This window comes from Callithrix jacchus, chromosome 1 (assembly GCF_049354715.1).
Source record: "Callithrix jacchus isolate 240 chromosome 1, calJac240_pri, whole genome shotgun sequence".
Lineage (NCBI taxonomy): Eukaryota > Metazoa > Chordata > Mammalia > Primates > Cebidae > Callithrix > Callithrix jacchus.
In genome coordinates this window covers 174320855-174340000 of record NC_133502.1, presented here as the reverse complement: position 1 = coordinate 174340000, position 19146 = coordinate 174320855, and the positions used below count along the sequence as shown (strand labels likewise).

At 42.4% G+C, this 19146-nt stretch overlaps 2 protein-coding genes across 5 annotated transcripts in view; one reads left to right on the top strand and one right to left on the bottom strand.

Moving 5' to 3' along the window:
* The window catches only part of PBX3 (PBX homeobox 3), a 258551-nt gene extending 245933 nt beyond the window's left edge, over positions 1–12618 (bottom strand). For 3 of the 4 annotated variants that reach the window (XM_002743320.7, XM_017976193.4, XM_078327371.1), the window contains exons 1-2: positions 9750–10325; positions 8760–8833 (exon numbers count right to left, since the gene is read on the bottom strand). In XM_002743320.7, coding sequence (XP_002743366.1) covers positions 8760–8833; positions 9750–9949 — 274 coding nt within the window. In that variant the 5' untranslated portion in view covers positions 9950–10325. Of the gene's footprint in view, positions 1–8759; positions 8834–9749; positions 10326–11707; positions 11992–12272 lie in introns of those variants that run through there. The other variant, XM_035257710.3, reaches the window with a different exon arrangement.
* LOC128929324 (uncharacterized) lies at positions 10174–12560 on the top strand (the record flags this gene model as incomplete). Its single annotated transcript, XM_054243237.2, has 1 exon — positions 10174–12560. A coding segment is annotated over one exon (1236 nt), but the record flags the coding sequence as incomplete, so codon positions are not given.
* Positions 12619–19146: the final 6528 nt, after the last annotated feature.

Genomic DNA, 19146 nt, shown 5'->3' with positions numbered 1-19146 from the left:
TAAAACATGGATGGCTGTCAGTTGGTGGCAGAGTTCTTGCTTTCATAATAAATATAAAATCAATTTCCTGCTCTAGTTCCTATTCCAAGTTGAAAATGATATATCTGACTATGAATTCCAACAACCTTCATCCGCAGTTTTGTTTTTTTTTTAAACAATGGTGGGGGGAGAAAAGAAAGAAAAATGAAACTTGTAAGACCACCAAAGTCAATTCTTCCTCATTTGAGGACACTTGGATGGTAAAGGTAAGATGCACATTTAAGCTTGCCATTTCACATATATATATATTTTTTAATACAATGATCCCCCCCATCAAATGCCATTCAAGAATTTCATAAGTCCTTCCCAATAATTCCTGTATAAATTATTTGCAGGGCTTAGTACATCTGAAAGCCTGTAGAAACCTTTTGTTTAAATAATAACATGCAATTTCAAAAGCTTTTTGTTCCCTTTTCAATCAAAAATAACTTCATATGTTTTAAATGAAATTTTCCAAGTAATCAGAGACTAATGAGGATTCATTGATTTAACCAGTTCAGGGAATTAGAGAAGGTATGAGAATTTAAAGTAACAAAGTGTTTCATTTAGAAAAGCAGCTAATGTGGTAAGGTGCACTAAGTCCTCTTCATAGTGAAATGTAATCAGGACTTTTGTCTCAGGAGAAACTTATCCTCCTGTCTGTGTGCATATTCCTAATTCACATTAACGTTAACGGGCGTTACACATGCACACCAAAGAGATGCCTGCCTTGGTAGTATGCACGCATGGCAGCTGTGGTGACTAAATAATCCATATGGCTCTGAAGAGAAGACATGGTTTATTGGGTCTAGAGCCACAGCTACAGTGGTGGAATTTCAGACACCAAAACTAAGCCCCAAGAGGAATGCCTTACCCAAACCCTCTTCCTTCTAACCATACCCAGCAAATACAGCTAGGCCCAGGGTTTTGCAATTCCATCCTCTATAGATGGTTTACAGATTGAAGTTCCATGTTTGAGGAAACCTTAACCTCTTCATAGGCACAGAAGTTCTGTCTTCCTCCCTTTCCCCACAGCCATCCTAGTATTCATTCATGCATTTTTCCCCAGAATATATGAAATATCACAAAATAGCTTTATAGAGAAAAATTCCAAGGCCTAACTTAGGCCACACAAGTCAACAAAAACTGAATCAAGTATGAAATTCCATCTTCCATACAAAATGTAATCAGTAATCTTACCTATAAGACATGTGCTGAAATATAAATTCCACAGGTTACATAAAGGGCAGTTTAACCATGAATTCTAATTGTTACAGCTTTTATGGATTCAAGTCAGAATGTTAATGCTCATTTAATATAGTTTTCTGAAGCCCAATTCACCTTCTTCCTTACTTCCCTAGTGAAGAAAATATTCTTGTGAAGTTCAATTTAGTGATATGGGTGCACAAGAAGTTTACGCTTCTGAAAAGAGATAAAGGATAAATAGTTCGTTAGCCATGTTAATGAAATTATGTTTCAGGGAAAAAAAGACTGCGTGACACAAAAATTTTAGTAATTTTTACATAGAAACAGTACAATAAAAACTTCATATTCAGTATCTCCAATTAGGTCAATTAATATTCAGAAAAATCCTGTAACATTTCGTTTAAATAATCATGGAGGGGAGGAGAATCCACCAATGTTCTGGAAGCTTCTCTAGACCTTTCAATCAATTTTATTTATATGCAAAACCAAGAGAAACTAAAAGAAAAAAAAAAAAAAAAAAAAAAACAAAGCTCCTCCTGATGCTAAAGCTCTCAATTTACTGACAGGCAAATGGCTTCATGCTGCCACTTAATCTCATTTCTTGCATAATGCCCTCTAATTAGCATATCAAAGTGAATTAATACTTCTAGGGCATTAGCAATGGGGAAATCTGCTCCAGGCTCACAATAGCAGTTAAGAGAGAGCCAAGAAATCCTCAAAAACACCACAAACCACTTTGCATTGCAAAACTGTTCAATTTATTTATCCTCTCTCTCTAAACACTTTTACCGCACACTGTTTTACTACTGTTCACCAAACAAAAATGATAATTGCCAAAGTTACCAGCATCTGTAATGCCTGTTTAGAATCTTAATTTAGACTATGTTACAGATAATTTCTATATGCAACCATTTGTTCTATTATAAATGTTAATAAAGAGACAGTGAAAATGTTGACATTCTCAATTAGTTAATTTGAATTTGAAATAAAATTTTATGGGAATTTAAAATTTATGAATTTTTTAATGTAAAAAGCCACCTGCTGCACTCTGATGCCTAAGAAATACGTTTTAAAAACTGATGTATCACATAAAAGAAAACAAAAAAAAATCATTTTGCCATAACATATGTTGAGTCTCACAAATAATGGTGGAAACATTGTGAGGAATCATCAGCATTAAAAGGATTACATTGTATACCAAGTCCTCATTAATATGATCACAAAAAAAGAGTTATTGTCCAAACAGCTTAACATCCTTAAAGCACTTAAGTTGAAAGTAGAAAACTTTCAACAATTATTTTGATCCATAAATATTTCTAATTGTTTTCATACTAACCTGTTATGTAGACATAGTTATGCAAAAAAATGCTATGCCAATTCAGTTTGATATATTCTGTCACACCAATTTTTTTGCTAGATATATATTCTAATTTAGTGCCAAAGTAAACTACTTACCATTAAAACCTACAAACATTTTATACTATGGAATATATCTATGAAAAAATAATACAGAAGAAATTCTTGTTGCAATTCTGCCTACAAAGGGATAATTAGAATCAAGTGTTGAAGATTAATGAAATTTATTTTTTAATATGTTCTGGGTTTGAAGGCATAAAAAGATGGTTTATTTTTTCAGTAGCTCATTCAAGAATTACTTATTAATTTATTCACTAAATATAGCACTATCACCTAGATGTGATAGCAATTTGTCTGATTAACTTCAATAACTTTGTAAAAAATCTGAGAGCCATTTCTGGAAAACTTTTACCAATTTATACTACATAATGATATAAATTATTTACTCTCTTCATACTTAAAGATTCAAATGATCTACTGAAGTACAGCAAATGCTTGAAAAGGTCAACAAGGGCTGGGGTGGGGAGGAAGATGGTGGTAAAGTGTAAGTTTTGTCAGTCAGTTAATACCTAAATCATGCTGATCACACTGATAAATGGCTAAAACACAAGGCTGCTGAGAAAACAAATAAAACATTATTTTCATAGTGTCAATATTGAACTAATAAATATCTAAAGATGTTCACATACACGAGTATGGAAAAGATAGTCTAAAACCTTATATAACTTGATATGTTAGTTATTTTGAATGGACACCTCATGGTAAAAGTACAAAATAAAGTGAAGAATGACTTAAGGAGTGGTTCATGAAATGAGGTTTTAATTCTTATAGTTCCACTTCATATAATGTAACTTCATCCTATACCACACCACTATAAAGTATCAAAATATAAATAATCCAACTAAAATGTTAATTTAAATCTGCCTCAGAAGTAGCCTTTTACAAAATTTATAAATTGAGATGAAAATATACAGGCAAGATTAATTAACAGGAAAAGCATCATAGTATGAAAAATGTAGACAAGTACATTTTATGAAAGCCGTTCAACCAGTGTGCTCTTTGGGGCAAGTAGGGGCCTCCTTTGCTAGTGTATTAATAGACTTCTGATTCAGAATATAATTATGTAAATTAATAAAATAACATGAGTCCCAAATAAAATACCAAAACTACTGAAATCTGTAATAAAATGAGGTTCACTAAAACCAAGGCATAAAAGAATTACTTGCACAGATCAAGTTAGTATTGACTAGAGAGTTCAATATATTTTTATTAGAAAAAAAAAAATAACAAGGTTGGAAAATGTCCCCACATTTTAAAGATAATATCCACATAATACTTTAGATCATGAAGTTTTAAACCAGCTTGGCAATGAGATTTTTCTACAGGTTTTCTACAAATACGCTATATGTATTATTTTGTTAGGAGGGAAGAGGAATAAAGAAAGTTAGAAAAATCCCTTTCTTTTACAACTTCTCTGAAAACCTCCTACAAAAGCTCCAGTAAGATATCAAATCTATAAAAACAGAAAAAAAAAGATAAAATATTCTTAAGTTGCTTTATAAAAAATGTATTGATAAAGCAACATAATTTATAACATTTCCAATGTTATAAATTTGCATTGCCTTTGCATTTTTCCTATTTAATCACTTACTATTTCCAATGTAAACAGACCTAATGCCTGTCTAAAATTGACACAAATTTAAAACATTAAAGATCCATTAAAATTTGCTTCAAAATTATTTTGGAATGATGGGAATTACAGAGAAAACAAGACTGGCCAATTGTTGCTAATTCCTGAAGATGGGCACTGAGTTCACGGGAGTTTCAAAAGTCTCTTCTCTCTACATGCATTTATATTTGAAAGTTGTCCATGATAAAAAGTTTTTAAAAACTGGAAAATAAGTTCATTAAAACAAAATATGTTTCATGAAAACATAAAAAAGAATCATGTATGCAACAGTGCATCTGTTTTTAAAACTTGAAACAAATGATGATAATTATATTGAAAATAGTATAAGAACAACTTAAAAGCATACACAAAATATATAATAACATTTAGACTAATATTCACCTTTCTTGCTAAATTTTCACCTGAAAAAAATGGTTTTTATACATGTGGAATTAAAAGAATCACACAGCAAAGTACAAAGAAAAATGTAACAGATTTTTATACTGAAACCTTAAAAAGAGAAACACACCAGAAAGACTCCAAAGAGTCTTTACACCTGTAGGTACAGAATTAGAGGTGTCGAATGACAGTATTGCCTTGTCTCTTTGAAAGCTAGTCACACTTATAGCAATAAAGATAAAAGGTTTAATCTCACATCATACACTAAATGCAATATAAAACCTCACTAGTAAACTATACTCTGGATCTAGTTTTAATATCTAAAATTCTTATGACTCTTTCTAGGGAGGGTTTCTTTAAAAGTAAAGCATTTTTACTAGTCATTTTCTTCTCCTTAAACGTAAAAAATACTTCAACCAGCCCAACCAAGCAGGCCTTTCTCTTCCCCTGCGGACACCTCCTGCAGTAGAGAAGTTCATTAAGTTTTATGATCTTCCCAAGTCAGTCCTGCTTATAAGCCTCACAAAGGCTACAAATCTGGCAAACCATCATGTATGCCATTAGACATTACTAGTAAATGAATGCTATTTAGGGTTTGTGGTGGCAATAAATCAGAGTTTGGTTGGCAGCCATCAACATAGAGTATTTTAACCTATAGTTTAAAAAGGAAAAGGTTGTGTTGATTTTTTTCATTCATAACATTTGTCACAATATTATGATTCATATTATCTACTAAAATATTAGATTTCATTTAAAAATAAATATTTTTTTCTTGAAAAAGAACTATTTCCTTCACTTAAAATCTCATAATTAAGGGCTTTGGAAAAGAAGGCAGATTTTTGAGGATGAAATATTTCACAAAGGAAAGCACTTCAACAATTAAGATTAAGGTAACCAAAAAAAGGTGCAGGAAAACACCAAAAGAGATATGCAGGTGAGCAAACCCTGTGGCATCAGGGATATTTAATAAGAGACAGATGATAAAACATGGCTTTAAAAATCAGGAGAATATCTTAACATATTAACAATTATCTCACTGGTTACTTAGTTTAAAATAAACAACTATCATGATTTTAAAGCCTACAACTTTTCAGTTGCTCTCAAAATGCACAAGTATCACAATTCAACAATGAGAGACATTTCTGCCCAAAAATAATGGTATAAATTTTACAAAAGAATACATTCTCAAGAAAAAGCAGCATCTTCTAGTAAAAGTATACTTTCCTTACCTCTCAACAAGAAAATAATATAATTGTAGTAGATGAACCATTTATCTGTCAGAAGGGAAAAATATCTTTTCATATCTGGTAGGGGGGAAAAACAGATGTTTTCTAAACTAAATCCCCCATGTGCATCAGAACTGGCAGTGTTCACTGTCTGATCCGAAACCTCAAAATCTACTGGCAGATCTACAAATAAATGGGTTTTTTTTTTAATGATTTTGTCTTATTTTAGAAGAAAAGCACAACTGAAATGACATTAACCACTGAAGTGACAGTTCACCCTCAAGCCCCCATTATGCAGAATAGAGTCATCAACATAATGTTCCTGGTTTCTATTCATAAATGACTAGGTAAACTTTCTCTAGATTATAAAGAATTAATCTGCAGGTATTATTAGATTAAATGAAATGATTAAAAAAAATTGATGCAATATCCAACTATTCTACGATGTTTCTTTTGTAAGTTCATGTTTCTGAAGCATAACTATGGCAGGAGGGGTTGGGGGGCTTGGAATTTGCTGCCCTGCTTCTTTGCTTTGGTAACATTAATGTCTGCACAGCTGTTTTATTTTAAAATGAGGATTCTGAATCCCTGTCTCATTCTAAGACTAGTTTTGGAGGGTAAGGTGAAGCTATGGATAGTAGGGGAGAAAGGAGAGGAGAGAAACAGCTTCACCCCTATCAATCACTCTACTTAGATCCCGTTACTCTCGAGCTTAGGCTGGCAGGAAGATGCCTCTGCCCAGACAGCCGCATTTACTCTTTGTAGGCTGTTGGCTTTTTACAAAAGAGATAACATGCAAACGTGGATCCACTGGCCAAAGCACAAAAAGAGGATCTAATTTACAAGTTATCACTGAGAGCCCCAGAAACAATTTTAAAACACAAAAATTTCTTTTGTCAGCTGCCTCTTGCTTTTTAAATAGCAACAGCCCTATCAAAGCTCTCCCTGCCAGTAATCCCAGACTCTGAAAAGACTTGTTTCTTTCTTGTAACTCACCTTTGACATGTGGTTGACTATACTATCCTTTCAGAATAGTATAACTAAGTCCTGTGCAAATAAGTAACTAAAGGACTTATGTTTTCTAATTGAATTCTGCCTGCTGCTAAATGTCTCAACATGAAAAGCAGTTTGCTGGGTTTAGACCTCAAGCTAGCTAGTCCAAAACTTTAAAAAGGCAAAAATACATAAATAAATATAAATAATAAGAAGGGGATGAGAAGCGATAAGTATCCACCCCTTCTCCCTCGTAATATAAAGCTGTATAAAGTTAAATCAATCTAATATTCACAACATAGTCAATACCCCATGCTTAGTTGTCAGCAGAAACTGAAGTGGAGCCCTGATAGCAGGAAAACCCTTGGACATTAAGCAACAGAGTTTACTGAGAATTGCACACTTTTAAGCTTCTAAACTAAGAATCTTCACGACTTAATGCTGGATGTCTTATTTTACAGTCAGATAAAAATTATCTACTATTTTAAATCACAACGCTTTCTAAAGGTAGCTAAAAATCAGCACAAAATAAAAGTTAGTAATTCAAAAAAGGATCACTGAGCATTAAGAAACCAGCCATAATATGTGAATGAAAAGCAGGAAAAGTACTGTTTAGGCTCCCTTACTATTTGCTGTTTATTATGATTTACCATGTATGTTTAACAGACAGCAATAACTTATCATCTTTTCTTGATTACTTTTAGGATCCAAATAGTACTGAAAAGCAAAAAATCTGTTTCAAAGAAAGCCGACTCGCCTATCAACCTAACAATTATTTGCACTGTGCTATTTGTACACTCAATTTAAACACAATCACATTTAACCTTTTAAATAGCATCCCTTGGATACTGCTAAATCCTGGACTTCAACTTTTTCTCCTTTGCCTCAACTTTCAAAACTGCAACTTTAAAATACCATATATACAACATACACACAAAAAAAAAAGAAAGAAGAAAGAAAAGAACAGGAAAAAAATCAACAGTAGAGCTTGTTTAATGTACTTGTTTGCCACATACAGGGAAGATAATGCCAAATACAAACTAAAACATCCAAATTAAATCTCTACTTCAATTTGAGCAGTTACTTCACTTCAAGACTAAAAGACCTTCAATCAAAAAAGTCTGACAAGAAAGTTAAATTGAAACGAATTGCCAAAAATTTGCCTAATATGTACCTGTAGTTTCCATTCCAGCACTTCTGCAAAACCTATCTTCTTATATATTCCCTGATTTGGACACTTCAAAATTGTTTAACCTGCCATCTGTAGACCTTTATAGACTTTATATATTAAAAGCACAGTTACAAGTGTAACGACTTCAGGATACAAAATAATAAAACTATTAACAGGTGTAATACATTGTATATATCTACACATCATTACCGGTCCTCAATTCTCTAAAATAGTCTTCCCACCTAAAACACTAATTCAAGCATGCTACCGGGGTCTGTTCAATTGCATCTATTCTTCTAACCCTGCAGCTGAAGCTTAAGATTGTCTAAGTACAACAAAGTTCGGGCGATGCTTCTCCCGGGGACTCGGTCCTGGCATCCAGTCTCCCGTTGCTCCTTTTAAAAACTGACACACAAACAAGGCGAAAGGAGAGAGGGCGGCTGGCGCTCCGGACCCCCTCCCCGCCTGCAGCCTGGGGTGGCTGCCTAGGGACAGCGACCCAGCCCGGTCCATACCTACACTTCATTTTACACTAGGAGCAGAACTGAGAAATCGACTCCAGATTTATTGCAGTTTTTTCTCAAGATCAGGACGTGGGAAGGAGAGAATGATCAAAGATGGCGGTGCCCAAAAGCAGCAGCTCTCAACTGGAGAGTCGAAGGAGTAGCTCCGACCCCCACCTTGGGGGTCTCCAGGCCCACTGCGGGGTACAGCGTCTTACCTGTTTTCTCTTTGATCTCACACAGGACGCTGAAGAGCGCGGGTTTCATTCTATGACAGTTCAGAGCATGTTTCCTAAAAAACAAATAACAAAACACAAAGGTATTAGCATCACCTATGGAATAATATGGCGCCTTCCTTTAAGTTAGACCCAAGAATTAATTCCGGCCCCCCATTCTGGAAGGCCCTTTTGAACCCTGGGAAGTCAACAAAAACTCCAATTGACTAGTGCCCGACAGCCAGCAAGTCCCGGCGGCGAAAGCTGCAGCCAGAACAAGGCGGACACATCTGCCCGACAGGCAGCAGCGTCAGCCACCGCAGACGCGAACCCACTCGGGGAGCATCGCCCCGGGGTCTGGCAGAGGTGAACCAGGGGAGAGAACTGGTGGGGAGGGGGCTCCCGAGACGGCTCCTGTACAGGGGGAGCGGGCGCGCGACGCGGCCGGCTGGCCGACTGCGGCCAGCGGGCGGGTGACAGCTCGGCAAAGTTTGCAAGGCGGCCCTCCCTTCCCGAGAACTTGGCCGTCCGCACCCGGACCCGCCAGGGAATTGCCCATCGCCCCGCGCCGGGACCGGGAGGCCCGTAAGCATGGCGAGGTCGTCCCGCAGCCACGGGGAGTCGGCTCCGGGACTCCCGGCCAGAAGAGAAAGTTGCACTTCCCGGTGGCGCGGCCGGCACGGGGATCCGGAGCGGAGGTTTAAATCCGTGGGAGGGGGCCGGGCTGCTAGGGGCAGGACGGGGGAAAGGACGCCACTGAATCCGTGCCGCACCGAGTCCGTCCTGATCCCCCCAGAGCAACTTTGCCGACTCCCGCCCGCTTCAGGGGGCTCGGGCGAGTCCCCCTCGAGGCCCGGGCGGGCGGCCGGCTTTCAGAGAAAGTTCCTCGACTGGGGCTGCGGCCCCGGCCCCGGGCGCCACCCCCGGCCCCGACTCGGCCGCGGGCCCGGCACCAGCACACACACAAAAGATGCTTAATGAGACGACACCAACTTTGCTTGCGCCTCGTCCAAGCTCTGGTCGGTGATGGTCATGATCTGGTGGAGGATGTCGCCGATGTCCTGCTTCCTGCCGTCGCCGTCCGCCCCTTCGTGGCCGTGCGGGGGAGGCGGCAGGGCCATGCCCCCCTGCACCGAGTGGCCGGCCAGGTTCACCCCGGCCAGAGTCTGCAGCATCCTGGATTGATCGTCCATCCCGCCGCGCGCGGGCGGGAGCGGGCGGCGGCTGAGGAGAAGGCTGAGGAGGCGGCGGCGGCGGCGGCGGCGGCGAGGGAGGAGAAGAAAGAGGGGGAGGGGGAGGGGGAGGCGGCCGCGCGCTCCCTGCCCGCGTGGGGAGGAGGCGGCCCGGCCAGCAGGGCCCGCGGCTGAGGCGATGCGGACCGGCGCCCGGCTCCGGCTTCCGCCGCCGCCGAACCTGAGGAGAAGCGGCGGGCGGAAGCGCCCGGCTCCGCGGCTGTGGTGGAGGCGGAGGCAGCGGCGTCCGCTGCCCTCACGCGGCCGCCGCGCCGCCTCCTCGCCGCCGCGCGCCCCGCCGGGCGGCCCCGAGCAACTTGCTCCTCAGCGCCGGCCGAGTTGCCGGGACGCCCGCCGCCCCCCGCGCCAGCCTGCGCACTGTCCTCCTTGCCCGCCGCCGCCGCCTCGGCCGGGCGGGATCCGAGCCCTGGCGGCCCCGGGGGAGGCAGCGGCGGCGGCGGGCGGCGGCGGCGAAGGAGGCCTGCGGGCGGGCCGCGGGGAGCGAGGGGGGCGGAGGAGGAAAGTTTGGGAGCGGGCGGGCTGAGGCGGCGGGGGCGCGGCGCCCGGAGGAGGGCCGCAGCGGGCCACGCGTCGAGTGGACAGCGGATGGAAGGGGCGGGAGAAGTCGCCGCCGCCGCCGCCGCCGGAGCCGCGCACCCAGCCAGCAGCCGCCGCGGACCAGGCTGGAAGGCCGCTGGGCTGAGGGATTGACAGGCTGCCAGTGCCACTCACTCACTGCGGCCCCGCGCCGGGGGGAGGGGCGGGGCGGGCGAGGGCGGGGGAGCGCTCCTCAGGCCCCGCCCCCGGGGCGGTGCGCGCGCTCATTGGGCCCTGCGCCTCCCGCCGCCGCCGCCGGCACCGCCCCCGCGGCCCGGCCCGTCCCCTCTGGCCTGTCTGTTGCCCCGGCGCTTCGAAGTGCGCCGCCTGATTCTCGCTCCATCCTTGTCGCGTCCTCGCCCCCGGAGATGGACCTGGCCGGCCTAGAAACGCTGTGCCGGGACCCCGACGCCTACTCCCTGCTGTTGGCAGTCATGGGCGCCGGGGCTTGTGTATGGGACAGAGGACAACTTGCTCCAAAGCCAACTGTGTACTCCCCCCGCCGCACTCGTGAGCTTCACGCCTCGGACAACGCCTGGTGCACTTTCCCGCTCTTCCGGTCAGGAGGTGTTGCCCTCTGGGTACCAGGCCGCTCGTCCAGGGCCAATCGCAAAGCGCTCGGAGCCGAACGGGGCGGGACAGAGGCAAGAAAACGTTGTCCCAATTGGAGCGTTCGAAAGGTCCTGGGCAGAGGCGGGGAAGCGGCGAGTGGGGGCCCCGCCCCACCCGCGGTCGCCATGGTAACCGAGAGGGCGCCGCTCAATGTCGGCGCCAGCACCCGGGCCTGGTGCTGTCCCTCAAGGAGTGACCAGTTAAGGTGGTAGCCCCTGGTCCCGCGTGCTTGAGGCCTGAGCTGAGTGGACCTGAGTGCCACAGACTCCCTTGAAAGGGGAAATGTGTAATAGGGAAGCGAGTCTGGGAGAAGGGAAAATGCCTGCAGTCCAGGACTAATTTCAGGTTTACAACACTTTACACACTCTGCAACTCCTGGTAATCCAGGGACTACTCCTTTGGCAGCGTTTGCTATTCGATGCCTCCAGACGAACTGAAGCTGCAAAAACGAGCTCTTCATTACAACGATACGTTTTTTAGGAAGAGATATTATTTCACTTGTCAACTTACCCCATCACCATGAGTCATTTAATGGTGAATCCAGCCACGATTTTTCGTATCTATAACACCTCTTCTTCCATTGTATTCTGTCAACAAATAACTGAAGGTTCACATTATTTTGGAATATGGACCTCCGCCTCTTGTGGAGACTTGAGATTGCTCTTAAGCTGATTTCCCAAACAGGCTTCAACGTGTGTTCCCCATTTTAGATTCATCGAGCACAAAATGAGTCCTTTGGTTCCGTGGTTCGGAAGTCTCCTTGTTCCTTCCCCAAACTCAGTAAGCTGTCTTACCTGAAACCAAAGAAACCAAAAATAGGGGTATGAGGCTATGAAAAATGGCTCTTACTCTGCAGGGTTTAATGTAGGACAAGCAGTTCTTTAAATGCCAGATGGATTCTTGGAATGAAGCAGGCTACTCAGTTCCAGGTTCTTTCCTTCATATGTTCTGTGTACTTTTAAATACTCCCCACTGCAAAGCTAATAGCTAAGCTTACAGTTAGGCAAGCTAAAATCCTTACAAACTGCACAGCTGCTGAGGAGGGAGTTCCAAAAAATCCACTCTGCTTACTTACCTCCAAAGAAGAACCCCCTTCATGTTCATTAATATTCCCTGCTCTTCTATGGCCCATTGATGTATCAAGTTTCCAATTCTTCTTTCGATCCCCCATAATGGGTTACTCATAGTCGTCACTGATTGGGTTTTTTCTTTATTCTTAATTTGTTTTTCAAAGCTATCACCAAATCCTTAGGAATTTTTTCCAAAAGGAGCAGGAGCAAGCAGTCAACCTTTCATAATTCTCCAACGCTGAAGATGCAAAACCACAGAATTCTAACTGAAAGATGCCTTAAACTCTAAGATTCCATCCAGCTCTAAAATTCAGTGATCCTGTGACTCATCACTAGGACTCCTCTCTGCCCTCCTTCTAGGCTCATAATCTTAACTAATCAGTCATGAGGATGAGGCTAATTAGCAATGGGGATTTGTGGTTATTTCTAGCCCACTCCAAACAATGAGTTATGTAAGCAAAGCAAGATATATAAAAACATAAATAGGCCAGGCACAATGGCTCACGCCTGTAATCCCAGCATTTTAGGAGGCCTAGGCGGGTGGATCATGAGGTCAGGAGTTTGAGACTAGCCTTGCCAACATGGTGAAACCCCATCTCTACTAAAAAATACAAACAAAAAAAAATAGCTGGGCTTGGTGGTGGCACCTGTAATTCCAGCTATTCGGGAGGCTGAGGCAGGAGAATCACTTGAACCCCAGAGTCCGAGGTTGCAGTGAGCTGAGATCATGCCACTGCCCGCCAGCCTGGGCAACAGCAAGACTCCATCTCAGAAAAAGAAAAAAAAAGTAAATAAAATTAAATCAACATTTAAATAAAGGCAATTGGGAACTATGGACTATGTAAACAAACTGGAGCTTAAAAACATAAATTAGAATTAAGAAAACAGTTAAGCAAATGCCAGCAATTAAGAATAAAACAACTTGTTAAATGTCTAACACCCACGGTTATTTTATGGTACACACCTCTAAACCCATGGTCATTCAGTGATGTGGAAACTTGATACCATCGTTCTGCCTTACTTGATTGAATTAGATTGACCTTCTGCTTGGGAGGCTTCTCTTTTTGTTGCTGGCAGTATGAGTTGCAGTAGAAGCCTGAGGACCCTAGCAAAGATTCCTTCACAGGCTCATTGACAACTTCCATTGATTTAAAGCATAACTTTCTTTAGATTGGTTTCCAAGCCCTAATAAACTGTCAACTAATTGCAGATGTTTAAGATCTCTTGTGCTTGTGCCAGTGTCTCATGTAGAATATTACCTGATCTCTGCTCAACAGTTTGAGTCACAAGGTTGATGCCTTCACAGATGATAAAATAGAAGCTCCCTGAGTCTGAGTCCATCTTTGCTGTTTCTAACATAAAGATTATTAAAATGTCAAGGGAAATGAAACTGACTTTTGGTGAGCAGACATTCATGTAAACTTAACAGTGACAAAATGGTGAAAACCAAGTAGGTATTTCTTCCTGGCCATCCCTTTCCATGAGTTTCTGTTAACATCACCATTGCCTCTGTCATTGATATGGTGATTATCACAGTAGATGCCATTAACGAGCACTTTCTTTGGGGGTACACTATGATCTGTGTCCCCTTGCATCATCTTATTACAGTCTCACAACAGCCTGGTTGGGATTGTTATTAAATAAGAAATAGAGGCTGGGTGCGGTGGCTCACGCCTGTAATCCCAGCACTTTGGGAGGCCGAGGCGGGTGGATCACGAGTTCAAGAGATCGAGACCATCCTGGTCAACATGGTGAAACCCCATCTCTACTAAAAATACAAAAAACTTAGCTGGGCATGGTGGTGCGTGCCTGTAGTCCCAGCTACTCAGGAGGCTGAGGCAGGAGAATTGCCTGAACCCGGGAGGCGGAGGTTGCGGTGAGCCAAGATGGCACCATTGCACTCCAGCCTGGGTAACAAGAGTAAAACTCCTTCTCAAAAAAAAAAAAAAAAAGAAATAGAATGAGAGAGAGTAAGAAATTTCCACAAGATCACAAAGCCAGTTAAGTACTAGAGCTTCAGTTCAAATATTGATCTATGTGGCTGCAAAGACTACCATATAAAACACTGTACAAAAAAGTAATTTAGCCAGGTTGGTGGCATGCAACTGTAGTACCAGCTACTTTGGAGGCAGAGACAGGAGAATTGCTTGAGTGCAGTAGTGTGAGGCAGCAGTATGCTATGATCACACCTGTGAATGGCCACTGCACTCCAGCCTGAGCAATTTTTCTCCTAAAATGTTTTAAAGTTATTTAATTAAGATTACAAAGTAAAAATCAGAAGACCTTAACAGATAAACTGAGAATTAATGAAAATAAGTAACTAGGTGCTTAATAAAGAGAGAATAAACAGCTATTTTAGAGGAATCCAGGTCTCAAGGCAGGGGAGGAGGGAAATTAAGGACAGCCAGACCATCCTTCACAGCCACATTGGGCCCCACCTCTCCGAAGCTCTTCTGTGATGCCTGCTTTCTCTGATCTTTGTCTGTTCTAAACTCCCTCAGAAGGTTGCAGTGAGATCGGGTTATTGCACTCCAGCCTGGGCGACAGAGTGAGACTCTTGTCTCATAAATAAATAAACTCCCACAGAATATGTTGCCTGTAATACATAACCTACCACCATATTAAACAGTCTTGCGCTGTTTGCTCTCCTTCCACCTCTGTTAGTTTCCTCATCTAGGTCATAAACATGTCAAGGGCAAGGTGTTGTAAGATGTGACTATAATATGACAGATTTGATTTTTTTCTTTTAATCATGGACATCTAGGAAAGGGTAACACTCTCCAACTTGCCACTTTGGGGAAGCTGACTAAATGCTTATTCTCAAAATGCATCATTGCTTCATTGCTTTAGGAATGACTGTTTACTTGTTTATTTATTTGTTTCTCTAGGAAGTGGGTCTTGCTCTGTCACCCAGGCTGGAGTGCAGTGATGCAATCATCTCTCACTATCACTTTGAACTCCTGGGCAATCCTCCTGCCTCAGGCTCCTGAATAGCTGAGACTGCAGGTGCACAACACTACACCCAGCTAATTTTTTGTATTTTTTTATACAGACGAGGTCTCACTATGTTGCTCAGGCTGGGTTCAAACTCCTGGCCTCAATGGATCATCCCATCTCAGCCTCACAAAGTGCTGGGATTTCAGGCATGAGCCACTGCACCCAGACAGGAATAACTCTTTAGAACTGGTTTTTACAGTTGATAGCACATGTGACATACGATCAATGTTTATCTTCTAAGGATGGATTTGATTGAGTAACCAAAGATTCAGTGGGATGACTCCATCCTTCTACAATAATGCCTTCAAATGAGAATGTTATCACAATGTATAATTTCTGGAAAAATGTAATAGAATGCTCCATCTCTTATGTCCTTTCATAGCACCCAGTACAGTGCAGTCTCATACAGAATAAATACTTGGGGCAGACACGACCAGTTGTTGGCCTGCCATTCATTGGCCTACATCCTTCTATACTCATAGAAGCCTGATTTTGTTCTAATGACAATGTGCTCAGTCCCAATCAAGTCTAAAACAAGAATGAGCATCCTGTTCCCTGCCTTCTGAGCCTGTCAGGAGGAGGGGTGACCTTGCTGATTTTTTAAAAAGGGACAGACAGGCCAGGCCTGCTGGCTCATCATATAATCCCAGCACTTTGTCCACTGCACTCCAGCCTGGGCAATAGAGCAAGAGCCTGTCTCAGAAAAAGAGGGGACAGACATGGCTCTTCTCTCCATTTTTCTGCCTCTTCATCTGTGAATGTAGCCCTGAATCTGGAGTGCTCACAGCAGCTACCTATGATAATGAAGTGAAAATATGAAGACAAAATCAACATGGTTTGGTGGTTTATCTCTGCGGTCTTCCTCCCAAAGCCTGTAATCCCAGACTAATAATGAGAAAAACATTAGATGAATACCAATTGAAGGACATTCTACAAAATACCTGGCCAGTAATTTGTCTGGTCTTTGTACTCCTTGTAACTGTCAAGGTCATAAAAAGTAAAAAAAGCTGAAAAACTGTCACAGCCAAGAGGAGCCTAAGGAGAAAAGAGGACTGAATGTAATCTGGCATTCTGGATAGGATCCTAGAACAGAAAAGGGATATTAGGTAAAAACTAAGGAAATTTGAATAAAGTATACACTTCAGTTAGTACTAACATATCACATTGGTTCATTAATTGCAAAAAAACACCATATTAATGTAAGATGTTAATAATTGAGGAAACAGTGTATGGGATATTAGGGAACTCTCTGCACCAGCTTCTAATTTTTATCTGTAAATATTCTAAAATAAAACATTTATTCAAAACAAAATAAACATGGCAATTGGGGCACCAAGACAAGGAGAGCCTAGGTGTCTGCAGACATTGTCCAGCATCTGAACCAAAGAAGCAACTGCTTTCCCTTGGATTTCCAGTTTTGTGAGTAAATTCATCTTCTATTTTAAAATCCTATTGACTGCCTTTTCTGCTTCTTGCAGAAAAGCTGATATAGCACTATAAACATTTAAATAATGGTTGTATGTGTGGGTGGGTGGGTGGGTGGATGGATGGATGGATGGATGGATGGAAGGAATAGCCTAGCACAATGCCTGGCACATAGTAGGAGCTCCTAGAGTAGGGGAAATGTTGTATTATTTTTAAAAATTCCTCTGGTCTTTGTATTGGATTCCTGGGAGGCAACATCTAAAACCCTTGAAATCTCCCAAGCTATAAGAGGGTCTTTATTATTCATGAATCCCTTAGATCACATCTAATTTTATGCTAAAGTGATGACTTAGGATGGTGGCTGGTCACCAGAAAGACCAACCATGTGATTAGAGGTTTGGAGCTTTGAGGGAGCTGGAGATTGAGTTCAATCATAAGGCCAATGAGTCAATCAATCATGCCTGTATAATGAAACTCTGATAAAAATTCTGGACATCCAAGCCCAGAAAAGCTTCCTGGTTGGTTAATATATTGATGTGCCAGGGGGGTGATACACCCTGACACCACAGGGAGAAGGCATGGAAGCTCTGCGTCCAGGACCCTCCTGGCACTTGCCCTTGACCTCTCCACTTAACTGGCCCTGATTTATATCCCTTATAATTAAACTGTAATCCTAACTATAGTGCTTCCTGAGTTCTGTGTCATTTTAGCAAATTATAGAACCTTAAGGAGTCACAGGAACCCCCAACTTTTCAGCCAGTTGGTCAGAAGTGCAGGTGGCCAGGGGACCCCAGAACTTGTAGCTGGCATCTGAAGTGAAAGTGGTCTTATTGTGCACCATGCCCTTAACTGGGATTAACTGACTGGGATTTCTAAGAAGCCTACTTAGAGGAACATAACTTGGTAGAGACAAACTTCTCCCGTCTCCTTTTCCCAGCCCGTAGTTGATGGCTGGAGCTCCAGGAGTCACCTTGGCCCATAAAATAATCTTGAGAGTAGAGGTCATGCACTAGGATAATGAAGCAGAAACTTAAGAGTTTCTTAAGTTCATGGCACAGATGGCACCATGAAGCCACCATCTCTAGGGGATAGCACCAACCCTTGATTGCTTCCTCCAGACAGCTCTTACAGAAGGAGGAATAAATTTCTGTTTTATTAAATCCACTGCTATATACTTATTTCCAGTATGGGCAGCCAAACCTAATCCTAATTAATAAGGAAGCCAGTGTCTAACATAGAAAGAGTACAATTGTAGGCACTGTAGCCCTGTAGTTAAGAGCTCTGGGTCCCAGTCAACCTTGGATCTGAATCCTAGCTCCACCACTAAATGGCTACTTGGCCTTGGTCAGGTTATTTAGCCTCTCAGCTTTCTCATCTGTCAGTGACAATAATAATAATTTAAAAAGACCTATCATACTGAGCTCTAGTAAAAACTAAGTATTATAATGGATACAACGGTAAGGTCAATCTCTCATCTTTGCTTCCAAATCCTCTACATCCCAAGATTCATGCTCAGTTCTCTGCCCTCCTCTTCCTCCTCTTCTTTTCTCTCTTCCCCTTTCTTCTTTCTCCTTCCCTTTTCCTTTCACTGTATCCTCTTCCCTCATCTTCCTATTCCTTTTCTTTCTTTTCTTTTCTCTTCTCTTCCTACCCTTTCACCCTCTACAATCTGATTAGTTCACCCCTCGGCCAGCCCTGTATCTGTAATCCCAGATCCTACTTCATTTGCCGAATTCCAGCACCTCTCCTAACAACTGGGCCTCCCGGTGTAGCCTGCCAGTGCTTCAAACTCTGATTCTCCTCTATATTTGTTACCTATTGCTATGAAAAAATGACCCCAAAACTTCTTGGTTTAAAATAACAAACATGGATTGTATCACATTTTCTGTGTTAGGAACCTAGACTCAGCTTAGCTGGGTGCCTCTGGGTTAGGGTCTTCATAAAGTTGCAATCAAGGCAACAGCTAAGGCTGCAGTCATCTCAAGGCACACCTGGGGGAAGGTTCACTTTCTAGCTCACTCACGGCTGCTGGCAAGCCTCAGGTGCTCAATGATCGTTGGCCAGATATACTGGTTCCACCACCTATGGCCTCTCCATGGGGCAGCTCAGCACATGATTGCTGGTTTCCAACAGAGTGAGGGAACCAGAGAGCAAAATAAGGCAACCAAGATAGAAGTCAGTCTCTCTTTTTTTTTTTTTTCTCGCTCTGTCACCCAAGCTGGAGTACAGATGTCGGCTCACTGCAACTTTCACCTCCTGGGTTCAAGTGATTCTCCTGACTCAGCCTCCCAAGTAGCTGGGACTACAGGTGCCTGCCACCACACCCAGCTAATTTTTATATTTTTAGTAAAGATGAGTTTTCACCATGTTGGCCAAGCTGGTCTCAAACTCCTGACCTCAACCTCCCAAAGTGATCAGCTTGCCTCAGCCTCCCAAAGTGCTGGGATTAAAGGTGCA